General features: G+C 36.7%; 1 protein-coding gene across 4 annotated transcripts in view; it reads right to left on the reverse strand.

Annotated features, from left to right (window-relative positions):
- The window catches only part of KHDRBS2 (KH RNA binding domain containing, signal transduction associated 2), a 713,761-nt gene that overhangs the window by 377,238 nt on the left and 314,914 nt on the right, over positions 1 to 21,609 (reverse strand). For all 4 annotated transcript variants that reach the window (XR_003437134.1, XR_003437135.1, XM_027126844.1 and 1 more), the window contains exon 4: positions 21,416 to 21,562. Coding sequence is in view for 2 of the 4 variants with exons in the window: in XM_027126844.1 (XP_026982645.1) it covers positions 21,416 to 21,562 (147 nt within the window). In the remaining 2 variants the exon portion in view is untranslated. The remainder of the gene's footprint in view (positions 1 to 21,415; positions 21,563 to 21,609) is intronic.

Consider the following 21,609-nt stretch of genomic DNA (forward strand, 5'->3'; position numbering starts at 1 on the left):
GGCAGCTGGAGGGACAGACAGAGCTGCAGAAAGATGCACTTCAACATCAATGGTGCCACAATAACCTCACCTAATGCCACCCAACAGCATCTGGTTCTTCAAATGTTTTAGGGTTTTCCTAGTATCTCCTGCTGTCCACAAGTATTTCAAGTTTTTTACATCTCCCCAGTCTTCTGACCCAACATCTCTGCCTTTACACTTAACAGGTAATACACACTGCCTCCTACTTCACAGGGAATTATTGGATGAGATCCTTAAGAATGGAAATATTGATTTGGATTAAAAATATAACAGCATACTGTTAGTAACCACATCACTTGCCAATGCTTTCAACTACCTGCATTTAAGGACTGCCTATTGAAAATCATATTTAAAGCCATCAGTAGTTTCTTTAAATATTTAATCTTAAATGTCATGAAATTTCAGTTAATGCAAATAAGAAATATTGACTTGCAAAACTTCTTGAATTTAAATTTTATGGATACATCAGACATAAGTAAATCAAATTTGGTAGCTCTTAATAAAGTCAGACAATAGATGAAATGGAAAAACACAGATTTCTTTTGGCATTAACAGGCAGTAAAATGAGCCACCACACACTGCCAAGCTGCAGAGTTCTGTAGACCAGTTCTGAAATGTGGTATGTAGTTTGTGGCAACCATCTGCTGAAATCTCTTTACTTCCTGTCATTCAGCTCACATGAAATTAAAACACCGATAGAAACAATTTCTGCAGGGAAATTGGAAAAGTCAATGGGAAAGTCAATAAGGGTTTCATAAGATTATACAGTCTATTTTCTTGATACTTCTACTATTCTTACATAACAGAATTAAGAATAAAATGTAACAGAAAGTAGACTCTGCCAAGTGCAAACAAAAATATGAGTACAGTTATGGGTTATGTCAAATGCAGTACAGTATAAGATTCACCACAGAAATCAAGTCTGCTTTCAATGGCAGCTCTAATAGTAGGAAAATTAAAATAAAAAAGTAAACCTTAGGGCTTCCCTGGTGGCACAGTGGTTGAGAGTCCGCCTGCCGATGCAGGGGATGCAGGTTCGTGCCCCAGTCCGGGAAGATCCCACATGCCGTGGAGCGGCTAGGCCTGTGAGCCATGACCACTGAGCCTGCGCGTCTGGAGCCTGTGCTCCGCAACAGGAGAGGCCACAACAGTGAGAGGCCCGCGTACCGCAAAAAAAAAAAAAAAAAAAAAAAAGTAAACCTTAGCTCTATAATAAAAAACTATGTGTAAATATCACGGTTAGGAACTTCTCGACTCCCCACCTCTGTGCTCACATATTCCAGCTTGGTATAGGTTTTGCCTTTTCAGTTGATCCAAGACTTAGTTCCCATTTCATTTAAAAAACACCAAACATAAGAATCCCTTGTCTCAGAAAACACTATGTCACTATCAAGATTGGTTGATAAATGTAGAGAACAGAATGAATGCTTAATTTTGTGACCCTGTTATCAAGTGTTTTTCTGCACCCTGCAGGCCTCTGACTTGGATTCACGGCTCTCTGTGATGATCCCAGGGCTCAGAAGCATCCTCTTTATAGCCTCCATTAATGCATTTTTTTGTCTAAGCTGATCTCCTGGACTCTGAAACCTACTTTCCTTCTTGGATCTAGAGTTCCTATTCTTTCTCACTTAGTCTGGTTATCTTTCCTGACCATTTGTGGCCCTTAACTCTATAAACCCTGGATATCTTCCAGTCCTTCTGCCCTGGTCTCTTCAGACCTGTATCCTTCTACTGATGTTGGAACAACTAGCAAGAATTACCCATTCTAGAAAGGATTTATGGTAGCGTCACACAAAAACTATCGCAATAGCCCAGGATAATCAGCAGACACCAACTAAATTCTATATCGGGGTAAGACAAAAAAATCTGTAACTTAAAGTTATAATTTTAGTTCATTTACAACTGGACAAATGGTGCATGCATTCAAACTAATACAACTGATTCTATTAATCTGTCAATCATTATTTCATCCTGAAAATGCTAACTTAGAAGAAGAACATACTAATATATATATTGGACATATAACATTGGACAACATTCTTAGAGATGGTCTTTATAATTTTGAAAGTAGATTGTTTATTATAAGTAAAATTCAGAGTCAAAATAATGTGGTTAAACTTCCACTGAATATGTGTTTTTAAAAAGAAACAAATAAATACTTGCTAAAATATTTAAGATCTTTATAAGCCAATGTTTCCTGAAAAAAATCATGTGCACACCATGATAATTGTTATGTCGTGGAAGAATACCCTATAAAAGGAAAAGTGGGATCTTTGGAAATCGGTTGTGGTTCACTATTACAAAATGTTAAAGCATAATTATCTAAAGGATATTTAAAAGACCATAAGCATTGATCACCTTCTACTTGTTTTTGGAAAAATTACAAATTAGCATATTAAGATGTTTTTCTAATTTATATTTGTGAAGCAACATAGGGGAAAACTGCATTTAAGCAGGGAGTTTTTATAATCAAGTAACTGATTGTTAATAATCACAATTATGTGCAGTTTGAGGTTTCCCACAGCATTGCTGTGGTCATATAAAGTGGGATAATTCAGAAGCAATATACACATCGAACCTCAGACCAATAAAAACATGACTAGCTTACACTGATGTGTTTTATAAAGTAAATATAAAAGGTCAGAGCTGCAACATTTCAGCAAGAAGCAGTATGTCTCCATAAAATCAAAACAACAACAGCAAAATTCAGCTACAGGTAAACTATTCTAAACATTTAAATAAATTTGCTGTATGAAAATGACCAATTTTCTTCCTTCTACAGAAGTTTATTTTTGATAAGGGTTATATATATTTGAGAGCAAATTTTGAGTCAAAAGTCTTGATCTTAATGAGGTAAAGAGCAGAAAAAACACATTGAGAGATTCTGGCTCAGGTCAGATGTGATCAGCAGGCTCTTACATTGTCTCTCCCTCTGCCGGGTGTGAAGCAGTTATTTGAGGACTCCAGAAAGAACCATGCATTTTGGGGGAGAACGTGAAATGACACTGAACTGGTGGGGGAGTTTTCTACTTTTTTAACCTTCCATTATACCCCAGCCTGGACTCAAGTCAGTCCATAACTTGGAAGTGGGCACTGTCACGGTTAAAGAGAAAACTGAGGGGAATTTTCCTTATGGGTTCTCAAGCAGGTGAACATTATATTAATGCTGCATCAACAGCCCTACAACAAATTTTCATTCAATGATTCTTTGGCAATTATTTACTGAGTGCATATCATGAGCCAGGCATTTCTCTTGTCTCTGGTGACGGTCAATAAATAAAACAGACAGGGATCACTGGATCTTGCATTCTAGTAAAGGAAAACAGATAATAAACAATAAACCCAATAATTAAGCAAATTATAAGGTGGTTTAGAAGGTGATGAGTACTTTATAAAAAGATAAGACAATACAGCAGGGTAAGGGGATCAGGAGAGCCAGCAGGGGAAGCAAGATGAAGTTTCAAGAAGGGTTTTGGGAAGATTCATTGGAAAAAGTAACACCTGAACACAGATTTGCAAAACGTGAGGAAGTCTATGATGCTGAAATAAGGAGAGTGGGTTTCAAAAAGATGAACAGCCTGAACAAAGGTAAAGAGCAAAGGTTAGAGTGGCTGAGGCAGAGGGAAAAGGGAAATCACAGAGCATGAGGTCAAGAGGGTCCTGAAGGCCATAATAAATTCTTAACTTTGACTCGGCCCAAAGCAGGGGCCATTGTAGGGCTTTGAGCACAGGATTCATATTAACCTGTTGACAGTTTAAAATGGATCATTCTGGCTGCTATGTTGAAAATAGACTATGTGGAGGCCATAGGATAAATATAATAACCACAATGGCAATTTTATAGGGTTTTCTTATAAAATATTACTCTGTGATCATACACAAATATATGTGTATATGTATATACATATATACATATGTGTATGTGTGTGTGTGTGTGTGTGTGTATGTTCTTTGCCAAGAACCTACTAGGGACTCTGATCCATGGAAAACACTCCAGGAATAGTAATTTATGACTTTATTTATGATCTAAAGGCTAGCATATCTTATAGACAATCTTCAGTAAACATTATGTCTCAAAACTAAGCTTTGATAGGAATTGGGCAGGATCAGGCAGGATCTGAAGGGCAGGTCTGTTGTGTTGCCAGTCAAAGGTATAACCATATGATTTGAAAGTTTACAGTTAAGTTAAAAAAACTGGTCTATGTACTAACTGACGGAGGGCTAGTTTGGCTTACCACTGATTTACAGAAGAATTGGTAGGGATGATAAATGGCAGTGAAAAGAAATAAGGGGTCTCCTTAGGATTCCTGTCTTGGTAGAAAGAAACATGACCTCAAGTCTCAATCAGCTTGTGAGGAGGCAGTAACTGCGGGCACCTCCAAGACTATCCTCATGAAACTGCTGTTATAACACAGACAACATAACACACATGCCCCCAGTTCTGTGCACCACTGCAGTCATTCCTAATCCATGGGCTGCAGACCCCAGGAGGTCAGATTTTTTGCGGGAGGTGTCAAGCTTTTGCAAAGGTGTCTGTTTATCTACATTTGCTTGTGAAATTAGTTTTCAATTACTGTAAAATTATAACTACTACATTGGGAAGATCTAGTAAATTACCCAAAGTTAAATATGTTTACTATATGGGGGGTTATTTTTATCATCAGAAAATAAGTTATTTATGATAAATATTATAGATATATGCCAAAAATTATTGATTTTCATCTCTGTTTTATGACAAAAAATAATGCCAGTTATTTAGGCCAGGTAACTCTTAGGTTGTGACAATAAACTAAGATGCTAATTTTATGAAAATCAGATGCATAACTGTTGTTTTGGAAACAGGTATGATTAAAGAGAAAAGACTCTCAATGGTAAACATATTTGTTGATCAATCTGTTCTTATTTCTCACAAAGATAGCAGCGGACTCGATCATCAAATACCACTTGAGTTGGTTGCTACTTAATAGTGAAATAAAGCATGGCAGTAAATATGTTTGAAGGGGACACTGATGCAGTCAAATATGTGCACAAGTAGAGAATGTCCCATGTCAATCTGTTTTACCTAAGACTATGTTCTGAGCATGAGATGAGATGGTCTAAGGTGATGCTAAATTATGGCACTTAGTGTTATGTAATATGTTATGAATCTAAGAGAACACCTGAGAATACAGAAATTTCAGGATGAGATAAATACAATTGTTGTAAGGACTCACTTTCCATAAGCAAAGATACTTATATATAATGTTATCTGAAGTGTGCTGAGAATAAGTGAGATAATTTCCTAAACAAAGGGATACTTGGTCAAATAAATATTTCAAACTGGGTTAAAAAGTTAGTGAAGCTTCAGGACCCCTCAGAGCCTTTAAAATGGTAATATGGGTGTGAATCTCTAAGAAGGAAATACTGAAGGCAGCATTTTCTAAACTTAAGGGACCAAAGGGCCCTTCTAACTTTTTCTTTTCCCATAGATCACTGTGTAGAATGAATGTTTCACAGAATATTTTGCAAAATGGTGTTCTAACCCCTTCTAAATTAAGAGAGTTCCCTAATGTAGTCTGCTTGGGGCACACAGCCTGCAGAAACTTACAGCCCCCCCCCCCCCATCCTCCACATTTTGATGTGAAAGCCTGTATATGAGCCCTGATAAATCCAAGTGAAAGGTTTCTTCTTGATAACCACACTTGTGATCTATAAGTTAGAATAATTTTTTAGCAATATGTTAAAAAGTAAGCCTGACAAAACTTTGTTTCCTCCAGACAGCTTTTAAGAATCTCATACTTTGCTCTATGGAATGGCCAATTTTATTTTTTTCAGTTGACTTTATGAAATGTAATGTTATCTAAAGACAGACTATGATCCAGATCCAGAAATGTACTCCTTTCCCTCTGAACACACTGCAACACAAAATGCCAAACCTCCTTGTATGGCAGTTCATTACCACATGGATCCATTTATAGAAAAAAATCAAGAGTGAACCTAAAATGTCTATTACTTAGGGTTCACTGTATCAAAATTGGTGTTATAGAGGGATAACACTGCTCTTTAGAAACCCACACATATCATATATACATATGTTTTTGTAGAAGAATTTCTTGTAAACATAAAAATTCAGTTAAACATTTTTAACCTTTCACATTGCAAGAGGCTACTTACACTACCAAACGTAAGGTAGATAGCTAGTGGGAAGCAGCTGCATAGCACAGGGAGATCAGCTCGGTGGTTTGTGACCACCTAGAGGGGTGGGATAGGGAGGGTAGGAGGGAGGGAGACGCAAGAGGGAAGAGATATGGGAACATATGTATATGTATAACTGATTCACTTTGTTATAAAGCAGAAACTAACACACCATTGTAAAGCAATTATACTCCAATAAAGATGTTAAAAAAATAAAATTTACTGAGACACTGCAGTGCATGTAGGGGTATCAGGCAGCACTGGGCTTGTAAAGTATAATCTAACTCTGATTTCTGACTTCAGGGAGCTGGGTTTCCAGGGGACAGGGGACATATACATGTGCAAATAACACATCCACTGTCAACTTGCACTTCTCTCCAGCATATTAGACCTGCACTAGCATATTGATCAAATTTTAATTTCTGAAAGTAGAATGACTATTTCTAAAAGATAAAGTGTTTTTCTTCCTTGAAATTAACAACCATTACTTGTTGTGATTGGATTTTTGAAATTTTTTAAAAGTAACTTCTGAGGAACAATTAGCTAATGTGATTTATAGACATTGTGTTACCTAAAAAAATAAATTAAGCAATCATTGTCTTGGTCTAGATTTCAAGTGATTTTGACATAAATAACAGATGAAGGAGCTACATAGCAGTGGCAGAAAAATGCTTCAAAAGAAAACCACTTGAGCAGATTTCTACACAGGTGTTTAGGCAAAAATAGAGTCTGTCAACAGGATAAAAAAATCTTTAGTCAAATATGTGTACATTTTGTTCTACACATGAGTAAACATCTGGATATCTAGACATATTTAGATATTTTAGTGTTTATATTGCACTATATTATAAGTAATTCAGGAATATCAATGGATAACTGCAGAGAATTTGTTAATCGCAGCACTTGGCTGAGGAGTGTAATTTAAGTCTTGTTGCTCTTTGGTAAAGGGGAGTTTGATGTTGAATACCTAGAGCTGAGATGGAAAAAATATAGGGAAAATGCTGAAATCAAATGATAAGAGCTCAGAGGGTTTTTCCACACCCTTCTGTGAGGACTTAGGGTTCACCATGTGCTAGCAGCCAGGTTCAGGTTCACGGCCCTTGAAACATCTGCCCCCAGACCAATCATGCCCTTATGCCTGTGGAGCCTTGAAGGGCTTAAGGGGAGGCAAGAGGGCCCAGATTCCAGGCTGCTGCAGTGTGGCCTGGAGCCAGGCTTGGGAGGAGCACAGGAGGACATCAGGCCTCCTGCTCTTTTCCTATTTCTGAGTATTTACACTCAGATAATAAAAGTCAAGTGGGATTTGGAGAGATGTTTAGTTTTCAGGTCAACATTATTTTCTGCAGTTACCTTTGCCCCTGTAACTCCATCCTTGATGCATGTAAGTAGAGGCCACAAAGCAAGGGGGGATGGATGTTTTCCAGATTGGCTGGATGTGAGTTGTGGAAAATCTAATATCCTAATAATATCCTAAAAACAGTCACTCCAGTCACCAATACATGGAAACATTTCTTTCGTTATAATATTATACAATTATTTTTATTCCCAAAGAACCAGAAATAAGTAATAGGTACAATTTAAATTATGGATGCTCTGGACTGCAGGAAAACTTTCCTATTACAGAGAATGTTAAGGCATTTTCTTGAGAGGAAAGTAGAGAGCAATGGGGCTCCCAATATTCTGAGGGATAATGTTTAGAGAATCACTTCCAATGATGTGGAGGTTTGAGTGACTGCAATAAAATAATCTAAAGTGTAATAGACAACACACAGTCAAGTTTCTTCACTCGTGTATATTTTTATAGTGAACTACATTTCCTGATTTTATTACTTAGATAAGAAGTTTCGGGTCAGTTGGCAACAGTCAGTAAAACTTCACATTTATGCAGCGTATACAGAATTTTACTCCTGCTGAAAGTCTTATGATTGATATTGAGGGAAAATAAATCTCTGAATAAAGTACTTTCTAAATGTAATAAATTGATGTAGCATTTGTATCCTAATTAAAATGAAATTTGGAAGTGAGAATTATGCTGAAAGGTAATGAATTACAGTTTGGTCATAAAATTACCTCATCATAAGATAAAATATTCATTCATTTAAGAAGATAACTGTAAGAAAACCTACATTTCTATTATAATTACCTTCAGGAAGTTTGAGGCAAAATGAGCTGTGCTTTTCAATATAAATCATTTAATTTTCTAATATAGAACAAATTCAACATTTTAATGGGGTTTTAGTCATGCATTTTTATAATTCCTTTTCCCATACTAAGCATTTGATGTTTCTAGCATAAGACCCTTAAACTTGGATCCATGATGTGGATCCCCTGGACTTTTGTGTAAAATATTAAGGTGACTGTGCCTTTTTCTAGGCAGAGTATCTGGAGGTTTCATCTGTTTCTAAAGTGACCTCAAAGTGAACAGTGATCTACCTAGCAGAAGAAAATGACACCGAATCTTAAGGAGCCAAAGTCTTTATGATTTCATAGGATGTGACAGCCTAAGTTTTTTTTTATGGTCTATAAATAACATAAATTTTGGTTTTTTTCCAGCTTTATTGAGGTATATTTGACAAATAAAATTGTAAGATATACAAAGTATACAATGTGATGCTTTGATATATGTGTACATTGTGAAAGAATTCCCCCCAACTGAGTTGTTTTACATCCATCATCTCACATATTTACCTTTTTTTTCCAAGTCTTAATATTGTGCTTAGCTGCATATGTGCATACTTTATAAGCATTCTAACCCTGACTTCATCTTTTTGGGAGGTGGATTTTGTGAGACCTAAGAGGCCATGAAACCACTGGAATAAGGTGAATATTCCTGGTTCAGACATTTTATTTTTTTCTTGCCTCTCCTTGTCCTGTATTTAAAAGAAACATCTCCCTAAATAGTAGCATAATCAGGTGTTTATTCATTCATATATTTATAATTTCTAAAAATGAAGCTAATTTAAGCAACACTAAGAACATATTTGGGAGATTTATCAAATAATTCATTTGATACATATTTATTATGGATGGCATAGTGTTATGAACTAAGGTCTATCAAAATTATGTATTTTCAATTGGAATACATTTTAAGGGAATTAGGATTTGCGCTATTTTCTTTTAAAATTTAAGAACTATCCTGTTCAGTTAAAGTCATACAAATATAGCAACACGTATGAAGTTATAATTGTAATTTTGTGCTATGTTTGAATTATTAGATTGTGGTAGGATTTCTCTCCCCTATGTTTACAAGAAATAAATAGATAAATACCTCCACTGAAATTTAAGAAAAGAAGGAAGAAAGGGAGAAAAAAGTGAAGAAAGAAATACCTTATGGTAACAGTATATCAGTGAAAGATGAGGCAGAAAAAGATTAGGTTTTATTTGCAAGTGCTTTGATATTTAAGTCAATTTTCCAAGCTGTGCGCTTTGAATCAGTAATCACAGATACATGCAGAATGAGAATAAGGGGCACAGTGAGAGTACAACGGAAAGGAGATCCAAGGGGCAGAGAGAGAGGCAACACCATCTCTGAAGGAAAAACAAGCTTGGGAGGGGTCAGGAAGCCTGAGGGAGCAGAAGTGGGGGGAGGAGGGGCGGGGTTGGTAAATGAGACATGGAGGAGTGGCCAGGCACACAGAGAGGCGGGACGTTTTCATGTTCGAGGTACTTCTGGGATTCCCTGCAGTGCCCGGGACCACCCAGGATGCAGTTATTTGTGAGGTCTTATCACTGTTTTTCCTGATTAGGATTTCCACGAGAATCTGCCTCCAGCCTCTGTCTCTGACTCTCAATCTCTCTCTCCCCCACCCCCAACTGTTTACTTATTTGTAAATGGTTTTATGATCTAATCTAAATGAATCATTTCTCATAGGGTCTAAATTAAACAGAACAGCCCTCCCCATAGTGAACACTGGTTAAATCTATAACTTCGTTTACTCAGGTAAGAGGACCGTTCATGAAGCAGTGGAATGGTAATTTCAAACAGCACTTTGTTTTTATTCCTGAGAATAACCAGTGGTATATATTCGTTATTTTGGCAGTCCCTAAGAGAAACTATAAACAAAATAGGGAAAGAGATCATTATTAAGAGAAATCTCTGCCAAACATTAGGATTTGAAGATAGACTTAAAAACTGCCGTGTAATATTAGCATTTTTACAACAGCAAATTATTAGCTTCTGGTAATTATTTATCATATTGATCTTGGTAAATACCAAATGGTAAATACCAAATGAAAATATGCAAAGGTAGTATTTCCTATGTTTTTTCTTTTGCTGTACGCGGGCCTCTCACTGTTGTGGCCTCTCCTGTTACGGAGCACAGGCTCTGGACGCGCAGGCTCAGCAGCCATGGCTCACGGGCCCAGCCGCTCCACGGCATGTGGGATCTTCCCGGACCAGGGCACGAACCCGTGTCCCCTGCATCAGCAGGCGGACTCCCAACCACTGCGCCACCAGGGAAGCCCTCCTATGTTTTATTTAAATCTAGTTTATGTCACTTACCAACAGATTTGTAATCAAATACAGATGTTTAACCAGATTAAATCTTAGACATTCTATTCTGCTTTTATTATCCAAAGTGAGAAAGCCCTGGGCTGTCATGTCAGGTGGGTCTTGCTGCGCCGGGTGCTTGTGTAGCTACAGTTGGTGCTCAGTCTTGGTCTCCTCACCTATGTGATGAGCACTGCAAATCCTTCTCAGGCTTGTGAGGGCAACAAAAGGTAATGCCTATAAGCCACCCACCATATTGCCTAGCAGGTCAGAGATTCTAAACCAACACACTGTCCCTTCCCTAAAGAAAAATCTACAGGTGGAAGGTATACAAAGAGAGCAGAAATAAACCACTAGCATTCTAACTTTTCTAGTGAAAAACATATTAAAGTGAATTTTACCCTCAGAATTGGCTATTAATGGCAAATAGGAATTGTTACTGACAAATTTTTCATTTACATGAATGCTCTGAATTCCCAAATAGGTTATCATAATAATTCTGCCATTAGGGAAACACCTCCATTAGAACTCGTGCATATCAAATTGGTAACATCTATACAAAACATATGGAAACTACTGTGTATCTAGTCTTTACAGAGGTAGATGTTCATGGAATGCTATGCTTTTTCTCTGTGGAAAGTTTTATTATTTTATTTTAAATACATAATTTGTCACAAAATAAAGTACTTATCTTAGAAGTGTTGCATGATACACAAAGTTAAAATTTAAAAGCTATGGTGTCTATAAACTTACTTTGGATGCTTTTTTCCACATGCTAAGTAAAAAGTGATTTCATTAAACTAAACTAACTGTGGAAAACAGTAATTCTGGGAAGATAGTGACCTAAATGCAACTCCCTTTTTTTTCTTTACCAGCTCTAAAGTAGCAGTATATTTTGGGGGAAATAAATGCTGACATCCTCAGAAGCTTATGTGTACGTCAGGCCTTGAAACCTCTGAGAGGCTTAGCTAACAGAATTGACTGGACTGGCCTTTTATCGCCTGTGGGCTGAGCGAGTACATGAAACCCGGTGTTGGATAACTCAGAATGGTCATGGTGGTGTGGATATTTGGGAAAGAGTTTGTCTTGCACGGATCTAAACTTCATCCAAGTGGAAAGCTGCCGCAGACCCACTGGAGTATGTCTATTCTCCCTGGCAGGGAGGCCAAGAAGGACCAGAATGGGTGAGGCTTCAAGTCTGTGAAAGTGATGGGAGACTGGAGAACAAGATGACATTTTTTAGGTTCTCACCATGTTTTTGGTGGCCTGCTTAGTTCTGCACTTTTGGTCCATATGGGGGAGACTATTTCAGTTTCTAACACTTTGGAGCTCTAAAGTTACCCCAGAAAACTGACCTACATCAAGATGGGAAGGGAAAGGAGGAAGAAAAAGGAAAGGACATCGAGGGAAAGCAGAAAAAAGCAGTCAGAAAACCTGCCCAGTGAAATAAAGCTGCTGGAGAGGACAGAAATAAACCTGAACAGAAAAACAGAAGAACTACCTAGACAATGCAGTTATAGTACTTTCTGAAGAAATACAACAAAACAATATCCAACTAAACAGTTCATCTGAATTTGTGGCTTAGAAGACTTTGGAGACCGTATCTCTGGAACACATGACTAAAATGATAAGAAGATAGAAACTGTTAGAAAAAGATTATTTGAAGAAAGATCCAGGAGACTTGCCAGAAGTAATAGGAGTTGTTACAAAAGAAGAAAAAAAGGAAAACATATAGAGAAAATATATAAATAATGGGGAGAGAATTGTCCTGAATGAAAGACCTAACACTGCCAGTGGAAAGAGCTCACCAACGTCCCCGTGGGCAAATGAAGAAAGGGTGGGGCCTGCGTGGATCCTGGTGAAATCCTTCAATGCTGGGGACAGGTGCAGTAAACTTACACATGCTCAGAGAGAAAGGACAAAGCTCACCTGCAGTGCTGGGAGCAGGAGGAAGGCAGACCTGCAGCCGGAGGTACTGCGAGAAAGGAAAGCACTGCGTTGTAAGAAGCTGAACTGCTCCCTGAGCTCACTCGGCTCACTCATATTTGATGATCAACAACAATTCCGTAGCCTATCATCCAAATAGCCCATCAGAAGAAAGTACATGAAGTACAACTCCAACCAACCAACTGAACTAACCAGGTTATTACAGGGTGAGTTTTACAGCCCATCTTTCTCCAATTTCTTAACATCTTCCACCCCACCTGCCAAGACCATCCACAAAGTTCCAGGAGCACCAGACCCTGCGGGGTGGAGATAGTGGCAGGAGCTGAATGAGCAGCTCACAGCTCCTTCACCACCGCTACGCCCCAAGCCATAAATTCAGGGATGAGGGGAGCTTTGAACTGGATTTAAACTTGAAATCATAAATTGGAACTGACTGGACTTAAAACCTACATTGTGTAAATTGAGACTCTTCTTAAAGGAGAATGAGCATAAAGCTAAGTGATTTGCTCAAACTGTTGGTAATAAATAAGGGAGAAGGACAGTGGTTATAAAAAAATAAAACCAATTCCAGTGTACTATACTGAGCACAGACTATCTAGTAAGCCATTTGTAATTGTATTTTAAGGAATTGTATATGCATCCTTACATACACTACGTAGAGAGATTGGGTAGAATAGGCAGAGAAAGGGACAAAAGCAAGAATTAGAGATGAAATAGAAGATACATTTCTTGGGGGAATGAGGACTCTTCCAAGTTCCTTGGATATCTAAGTTGAATACTGTCTTGAGGAATCAAACATTTTCCATTGTAGCTTGCTGAAAGAAGCTTCAGAACAGCAAAATGAGATCAGTTAATCAAGGAAGGGCAATTCAAAATAAGCTTACATTGTATCTTGTGGAGCTGCAAGATAAGCTCTTTAAAAAGTAAGACCTAATTGCAAGAACAGAAGTTGAAGGCACATTTCAGGAATACATAATTTTGCAAAAATAATCAGTTTTAAAATATAGTATTCTCTATAAGTTTTTCTTGTTGCATGAAAATACATGTTTTCAATATGAAATAGTGGGTCATCAACACTGTCAAGAAGCTAATCAAAACACTCTCTTTCTCTGCCCCCCACCACTTTCTCTCTTTTCACTTTCTGTCTCAATGAATAACTCACCATTGTCTGTATGGCAGTAGTCTTTGTCAACAGTTGATTTTTCTTGACTCTAGAAATAACACTTTCTGTTTGATCAGTGTTGCCTGATCTACCATCACTATTGTCCATACTGTCCTCATTCTCCAATCTGGTCTTCCATTTCCAACTCTCTCTGCAATATTTCTCCATAATATTTATCTTTTAAGTCTTGAAAACAGTTTTCTCATTCTTAAATTCTACAAGGGCAGTGGCTGATGTAATACAAATTGCTAGAATTGTGCTTGGCATACATTTGATGCTCAGAAATATTCCTTGAATTTAAACAAACTGTTTGCCTTGTACCATTTATGTTACTTATTTAAACAAACCTTTCATCTTTCATTAATTAGCGCCATTTATTTTACTTATTTGAATGATTTACTCAGTTAAAATTTATATATTTTGTTTAACAGATTCTGATTATTGAGCTGCTTTTCTGCCTTGTTCCCTTCCTTTGGACCAAATTCTTCAGTAATCATGAGACATTTTGTCCATCTATAAAAGTATTTTCAGGGTCAGTGTTGGCATTTGTTTATTATGTACCTATGCATTTGGCAGGATTAGCATTCAGTAAAGTTTTGAATATAATATACATTCTATTGATCCTCTAAGACTTTCCTTAACACTAAAATCCTATAAAATTAAGAGGTGAGATTCTCCCCTTGGAGATCAAACCTGTATTCTTAGGAGCTACAATCTGTAACAACACAGATTACTTTTTAGGAATGCTGCTAAGCCTTCATGTTAATGACTACATATGGGATTGCAAAAGCAGTTCTTTTGATTATAACATCAGTTAGTGTGGAAGAAGTAACTCATCAAAATGAAATCAAGGTGCTAGTAGAGATGGGAGAATGATGCTCAGCATCTAAAAAGCAATCAAGGCTCATGGAGAGTAGCCTTAGAGAATTCAGAACAGTGGCATCAAATAAGACCAGAGATAATTAATGATAAATTGTTTCTTAAATAGAAAGCAGATGATCACATCCTGACCCTAGATTCATAAAGTGAACTTTTGATTATCTGTACTGGAGAGGAGTAAGACAACACTTGTATTAGGGTTTGTAGAAAAATCACACTCACAGAATCCACTGCTTCTTTCTTCTGTCTTTCAGGTTATGTCAATCAATTAGCAATGGTAAAGTGGCCTTGGGTGTCAATAATAATAATAATGTCATATTATTATTAATTATATTATTATTAGTTCTATTCTAAGAACTAGTAATAATTTTAATTCTTTTAAAGTCATTGGCCTATATTATCTACTACAACTTATCAGATAAGAATACTCAATATTAGATGATTATAAAATTCTGCAAGTATAATCAGAATATGATCATAGTGCTATAGCAATACAGGAAACATTTCTGTGCAAGTAATAATTACACGGATGCATAGCTTGTGCTTAGTGCTCTTAGCTACCACACTATTAGACTATAGTTAATTATGGGAAAGAAAAGGGAATTCACTGGTTTTGAAGATAGAAATCCGAGGAAACTCTTGACAACATTTTAACAACCACCACAACAATGAAGGAATGACATCCAGGTTCTGTTTCCCCCTCTGCATTGGATGTTATTGTTTTACTCTGTACCTGATCACTCTCTGGCCTGCCGGATGTTGTTGCCTTACATTGTGAACGCCTGCCATCCCCAGACAAAATGTATCTGCCATGCCCCAACTTGTGGTCTTTTTAAAAAAATTTTTTTTTAAATATTTATTTATTTATTTTTGGCTGCGTTGGCTCTTCACTGCTGCGTGCGGGCTTTCTCTAGCTGCCACGAGTGGGGGCTACTTTTCATAGCAGTGCACGGGCTTCTCACTGTGGTGGCTTCTCTCGTTTCAGAGCATGGGCTCTAGGCGCACGGGCTCAGTAGTTGTGGCACGCGTAACTTGTGGTCTTGACACTTATCAATATTGCTTTTGCTGGCTGGTGGGTTTTTATTTAATACATTGTTTTCCTTATATTCTTTTCACCTGCATAAAAGCCTCCGACCAAATTTTCACTTTTTAATCAAATCATAGCATGAATTTCTATACATTTATATTACATCTATTTCTAGACATTATGTTTATAATCTTCTAAAACGTTATAAATTTTTTTTTCAGTGCATGAATGTCTAGATCTTCTTCCATCTCCAAGACTGAAAATACCCTGCTTTTCTTTTTTATTTTCTTTATATCTACTTACTTTCCTGTATAATTACAGTTAGCAGCCTGTGTCATTTTCCCATTTCAAAGCTAGGATTACAGTCTTTGAACAGTCTTTGAAGAACAGAAAGCAAGAATGTCCTCTATTTGCTTTTACCATAAGGGGGAAAAGAGTTTTACTTTTCCTCTGTAGTCACACTCTTGGTAGGTTTCCTATATAGGTTTCTAATATTTCAAACTTGAAATTATATAATATGCCCTAATTGGCCCATTTCAAGAATCACATCTTTGTCCAAGATATTTATCGAATCTGATGCAGGAGAGAAATAACCTGGAATGAACCATTATTTTCTGTGCTGAATTGACTTAAAGTCATGTACGTGAGACTGATAGGACTAACAAAGGACACAGACACTGACACACACACACACACACACACAGATATAAAACTACATAAGTATAAAAGTTATATGTATGTGTGTGTGTGTGTGTGTGTGTGTGTGTGTGTGAGTATTCACGGCACTTTTGGTGTTACTATAATTGACATAAAAATGCTTCAAACAGCATGTTTTCCTTTCTGGCATTTAGGAGGAACTGAACATGGGAGGTTGGGACTGTCCCTCTGGATTTGCTAGTTTTCTATAGGACAGTGTTTTTGCTGAGATCTGATACACGCACACACACACACACACACACACATCTTTTCTTTAAATGGTACAGACCTTTAGTGACGATCATCAGAGACAACTCAGGCAGGACAAATACTACTTTTCCCGTTCAATAGACTCTGATAATCCCACAGTGCTGGGTCACATGCCCCCCTGGGAAAGTCTGAGGCCATCCGTGACAGAGTTGGTAGAAATGAGTGCTGTGATCTCTTAATTCTGTCAGTAACTAACTCTTAAGGAGGTAACAAAGTAATCTATTTGTTATTGTGACCTAAATCTAATTTCTTGTTTGTGTGGAAACTCCTCTTTTCATCTTTTTTTACTAAAGGATGTATAAATTCACATTCAATGGGCAGAATTTTGCTGAAGGCTTCATAAGTCCTGATTATGAGATAGTGTATTTTGTTTTAATCATGAGTTAATCATTCAGCATTAATAAAACTTACCAATTCAACTTAATTGCTGGTGAGAGTCAGCCAATTTAGGAAAATTAAATATAGCCATTATTTTAAGGTAATCTGCTGACTAGGGTTGGAAAAAAGGAAGCTGTATTTGGGGATACCAGGGAGTCCCATTCACAAACTATGATGTATTAATAAATGTCGCCCCTAACATTGTGCAAGGCACAGTCTGCACAGCCTTCTGTGGCAGTCCTAGTGCTTGAACTATAAAAAAAAGACGTGTTACAAAATATAATAATGACAATGCTTGTTTACCTTTACAGCTTATAAAGGGAAGAGAAGGGCATTCACATTATTAATTTAGAGTTTTATAGCCCTTTTGTTGTTATTTGTCAAATAATTTATTTGACACTCCTAATCAGTATTTGCAAGACAAATTAGCTAATATAAGGAAAACTTTAATATAGCACCTTCTTAAAGCATTAAAGATTTAAAATTAGCAGCATTCACCAACAACCCCATTACTGGGTGTATACCCTGAGAAAACCATAATTCAAAAAGAGTCATGTACCACAATGTTCATTGCTTCTCTATTTACAATACCCAGGACATGGAAGCAACCTAAGTATCCATCGACAGGTGAATGGATAAAGAAGATGTGGCACATATATACAATGGAATATTACTCAGCCATAAAAAGAAATGAAATTGAGACATTTGTAGTGAGGTGGAAGGACCCAGAGTCTGTCATACAGAGTAAAGTAAGTCAGAAAGAGTAAAACAAATACCGTATGCTAACACATATACATGGAATCTAAAAGAAGAAAAAAGGTTCTGAAGAACCTAAGAGCAGGACAGGAATAAAGATGCAGATGTAGAGAATGGACTTGAGGACACAGGGAGGGGGAAGGGTAAGCTGGGACGAAGTGAGAGAGTGGCATGGACATATATACACTACCAAATGTAAAATAGATAGCTAGTGGGAAGCAGCCACATAGCACAGGGAGATCAGCTTGGTGCTTTGTGACCACCTAGAGGGGTGGGATAGGGAGGGTGGGAGGGAGACACAAGAAAGAGGAGATATGGGGATATATGTATATGTATAGCTGATTCACTTTGTTATAAAGCAGAAACTAACACACAATTGTAAAGCAATTATACTCCAATAAAGATGTTTAAATTAAATTAAATTAAATTAAATTAGCAGGGTTCAAGTTATTGATATTTTATTGACCTGCCACTCTCCTTGTTTTGATAGGACTGAATGGAAACCACCAAGCTGGAAATTTTTCCCATGGCAATAATCATTCATTTGTCTTAACATATCACTTAAAGTACTAAAACTGTATTGTTTTCCAACATCTGACATCATTCAGACGTTTCATGAGGAGTTGTACGTTCTACAGTCGGGAGTCTTAGACGATCACAGCCCGTTGTAGGAGAAGTTGGGTAGATGGTGCATAGCATAGAGGAAGATGAAAGTTCTAACCATGGAAAGACGCTTCATTGTGTAGAGGAATTAGATGTCAGTGGACCTCCGTACTATTTGACATTAGCTTTCTATGTTGTTCTAGTTTGCCTCTTACTGGGTATAATTCTTCACCTGTAATGTTTGTAAATATTAATATCCTGATATGTGAGTATTTCTATGGACTTTAATATAAATGTCAAAATAAACCTGAATTACCAAGTGATTTCATATAAAAGAAAAAGAACTGACAGTTAATTTTTGCCCCTTGTGGTTCTGGTGATGAATGAAGCTGCCATCCTTTGCTTGGTGCTGAGGCCAGCAAAGCAAATGGGAAAAATTTACCAAGTAGAACGGCTTTCATTGACTGTAAAATTTACTAATTCAACAATGAGAGTTATCAGAGTATTTATTTTTTAAAAGCTTATTCATTCATAGAAAAAAATATTTAAGTGCTTCCTATGTGCTTGGCTATGTTCAAGGTGGGAGAATAAAGCAGTGAAATGATACAATAATCCATGTCCTCATGACACATATTTTACAGGAAAACCAACAATAAATAAGTAAAAAAATATATATATATAGTACATATGAAGCTGTTAAGAGCTATGAGGAAAATAAATAAGTGAAGAGGGTCAGGGCATGATGGGACAGTGAATCACAGTGTTAAATCGGGTGTCTGGTGGTATCGTGGACAAAATATAATAGGGCTGTACAAATATTAGGAGGTTACTTTAGACTGTGTAGTGAGGGAAGAATTTCCTGCAATGCTACCATGTGAGTTGAGACCTGAATGACAAGGAGATGGCTGTGTCAATATTTTTGAGAAGAATCTTCAAAGGCCCTTAGTGAAGAGGGAGCCTGGGGTGTTTGATGCACAGTGAGGAGCTGTTGGACGGACAGAGATAAAACCGAGAGGCAGCAGGAACAGGTCACACTGGCCAAAGGAAGGTTTTCCATTTTCCATCTCCATCTATATCTGTTTAGGGAGAGCATCTTGATTGTAGGGTACTATTCCCCAGACCACACGCAGATGAGGTTTTAATACCCTGCATCATCCCCAGACACTCCCTCAGTCAGTCTATCAAACAAATACTTATTGTGCCAGGTATGACTCTAAATGATGGGAATATGAGAGACACTGCCAGCCCTACCCTCATAGAGCATATATTTCAGTGGAGAAGATATAAATGAAATGATTACAAGTATCAAGGGGTCTAAGAAGTAAGCAAGATGTATTACTGGTATTTATAATAAAATAGGGTTAACCTAGCATACAGCCTAGGTCTAAAATCTATGTAGTAATGAGATAATATTTCATTTTATGTATTTCACCTCAAAAAGTCATTCCAAGATTTTATCTACTATAATAATAAGATAGATTTAAAACACCAATTTACTTATATATAATATATATAATAAAAAATATATATAGTGCTTTATAATTTTCTATGTCCTTTCATATGCATTACCCCATTTAATATTCACAATACTTATGACAGATGTCAGTCTATTATTATTACCTTCTTTTTAAAGATGAATAAGCTAAAGTTCTGAGAATTTAACTGACTTGTCTACAGTCACAAAATGAGTTAGTAATGTAGGCAGTCCTAGCCTTTTTCTAGATCACCTAGATCACCAGAGGTCTGGTCTGAGCTAAATATAGTAAAACTGTTTACCCAACAGAACCAGGCATTTAGTTCAGAAGTAAAAGGAAGAGAGAACATAGCATTCTCATTCTTAAGAAACATGGGATCTATTTAAGGAAGTGTTCAGATAAGTACCAGATAATAAATTGTGCAGAAATTCTGTGTGCATATAAAGTTATGGAATAATCAGAGTGGTATGGGATTATTCTATAACCTTGTCTTGACAGGAATTTTAAAACTGGGCATATAAATAGATTATGTGGTTAGATTTTGACGCTTTTCCATTATGAAATTCTCTGTTTTTTCCCCCATTATCAAAATCACTGCCAATCAATGAATCTTACCCACCATTTCCTCTGAGTTTATTGCTTAGTTTAGAAATCTACAGTGTTTCTTCATTGCACAGATTAATCTTAGCTATTCTCTCTTTCTCTGTCCACTGAAGACTCCTGCCAGGGCAATCCAGAAAACTTAACTCAGCATTCTCTTCTAATTATCTTATTCCCAGCTCCAAGCCTAATGCCAAGATTTTTATTCAAACAACCTCTTCCTGGAATGCTAAATTGTCGACCTTTAGGAAAGCTTCATTCATTTAACCTTCCTCTATTTCTTAGAAAATCAGTAGAGAATTCTATTCAGTATGCAACCCTGAATTTGCTCCCTTATTATATGAACATTCTCTGTTTCCTTCATATAGTGCAATAAGTTTATTTTTCCAATTTTTGTGTAATGTCAACAAATGTCTAGTTTTATTAGTATTGATTATTTTACATTATGTTTTATAATGAGCCAGCACCTGACATACTATTGCATAAGATACATTTGATATTTTCAAACACTATTGTTGTCTTGTTACACATATTATGTTTAATCTTTTTCCCCTTCCACTCTACCTGAAGATATTCTCTACTAATTAAAAATTATGAACAATACATGTCAACTACTAAGTAATTAAGACACAAGAGAAAAGTATACAACTTCAGTTACGTATTCGTGTTTATGTGTTAACTGTCTTATTCTTCATGGCTACAAATGGGTGTGTGGCATGCAGTGTACTGAAGACAAATGCTGCTTCCAAACCACCATTATGTGGCACCAGGTCCTGTGCTAAGTGTTTTTGTATTCTTTTTAATTTTAATCTTCATGTCAACTCTACAGATAATTAGTCTGCAATATGTTTCTTTTCTAAAAAGTCAGTGAAAATCAAAGACACATTTTTTAATAGAAACTGATGAGAAACATCTTTGTAAAAATGAAAAGCACTTACGGGAACCAGAAATTTTTTAATCTCTTCCAATGCATGACTCATACGTGAATAAGCTTCCCCAGGTGGAGCAAACACTTCAATTAATACATGAAGTTCATCACTCAAGTGTGCATATTTGGCTTCCCCACTCTTCCTTAGTTCTTCTTCCTGTGAAAAAGGTTATTTTTAGAAATACAAATCCACTCATTTTGCAT

This window comes from Aethalodelphis obliquidens, unplaced genomic scaffold, assembly GCF_003676395.1.
Source record: "Aethalodelphis obliquidens isolate GAN/ISIS:26980383/991018 unplaced genomic scaffold, ASM367639v1 scaffold31, whole genome shotgun sequence".
NCBI lineage: Eukaryota > Metazoa > Chordata > Mammalia > Artiodactyla > Delphinidae > Aethalodelphis > Aethalodelphis obliquidens.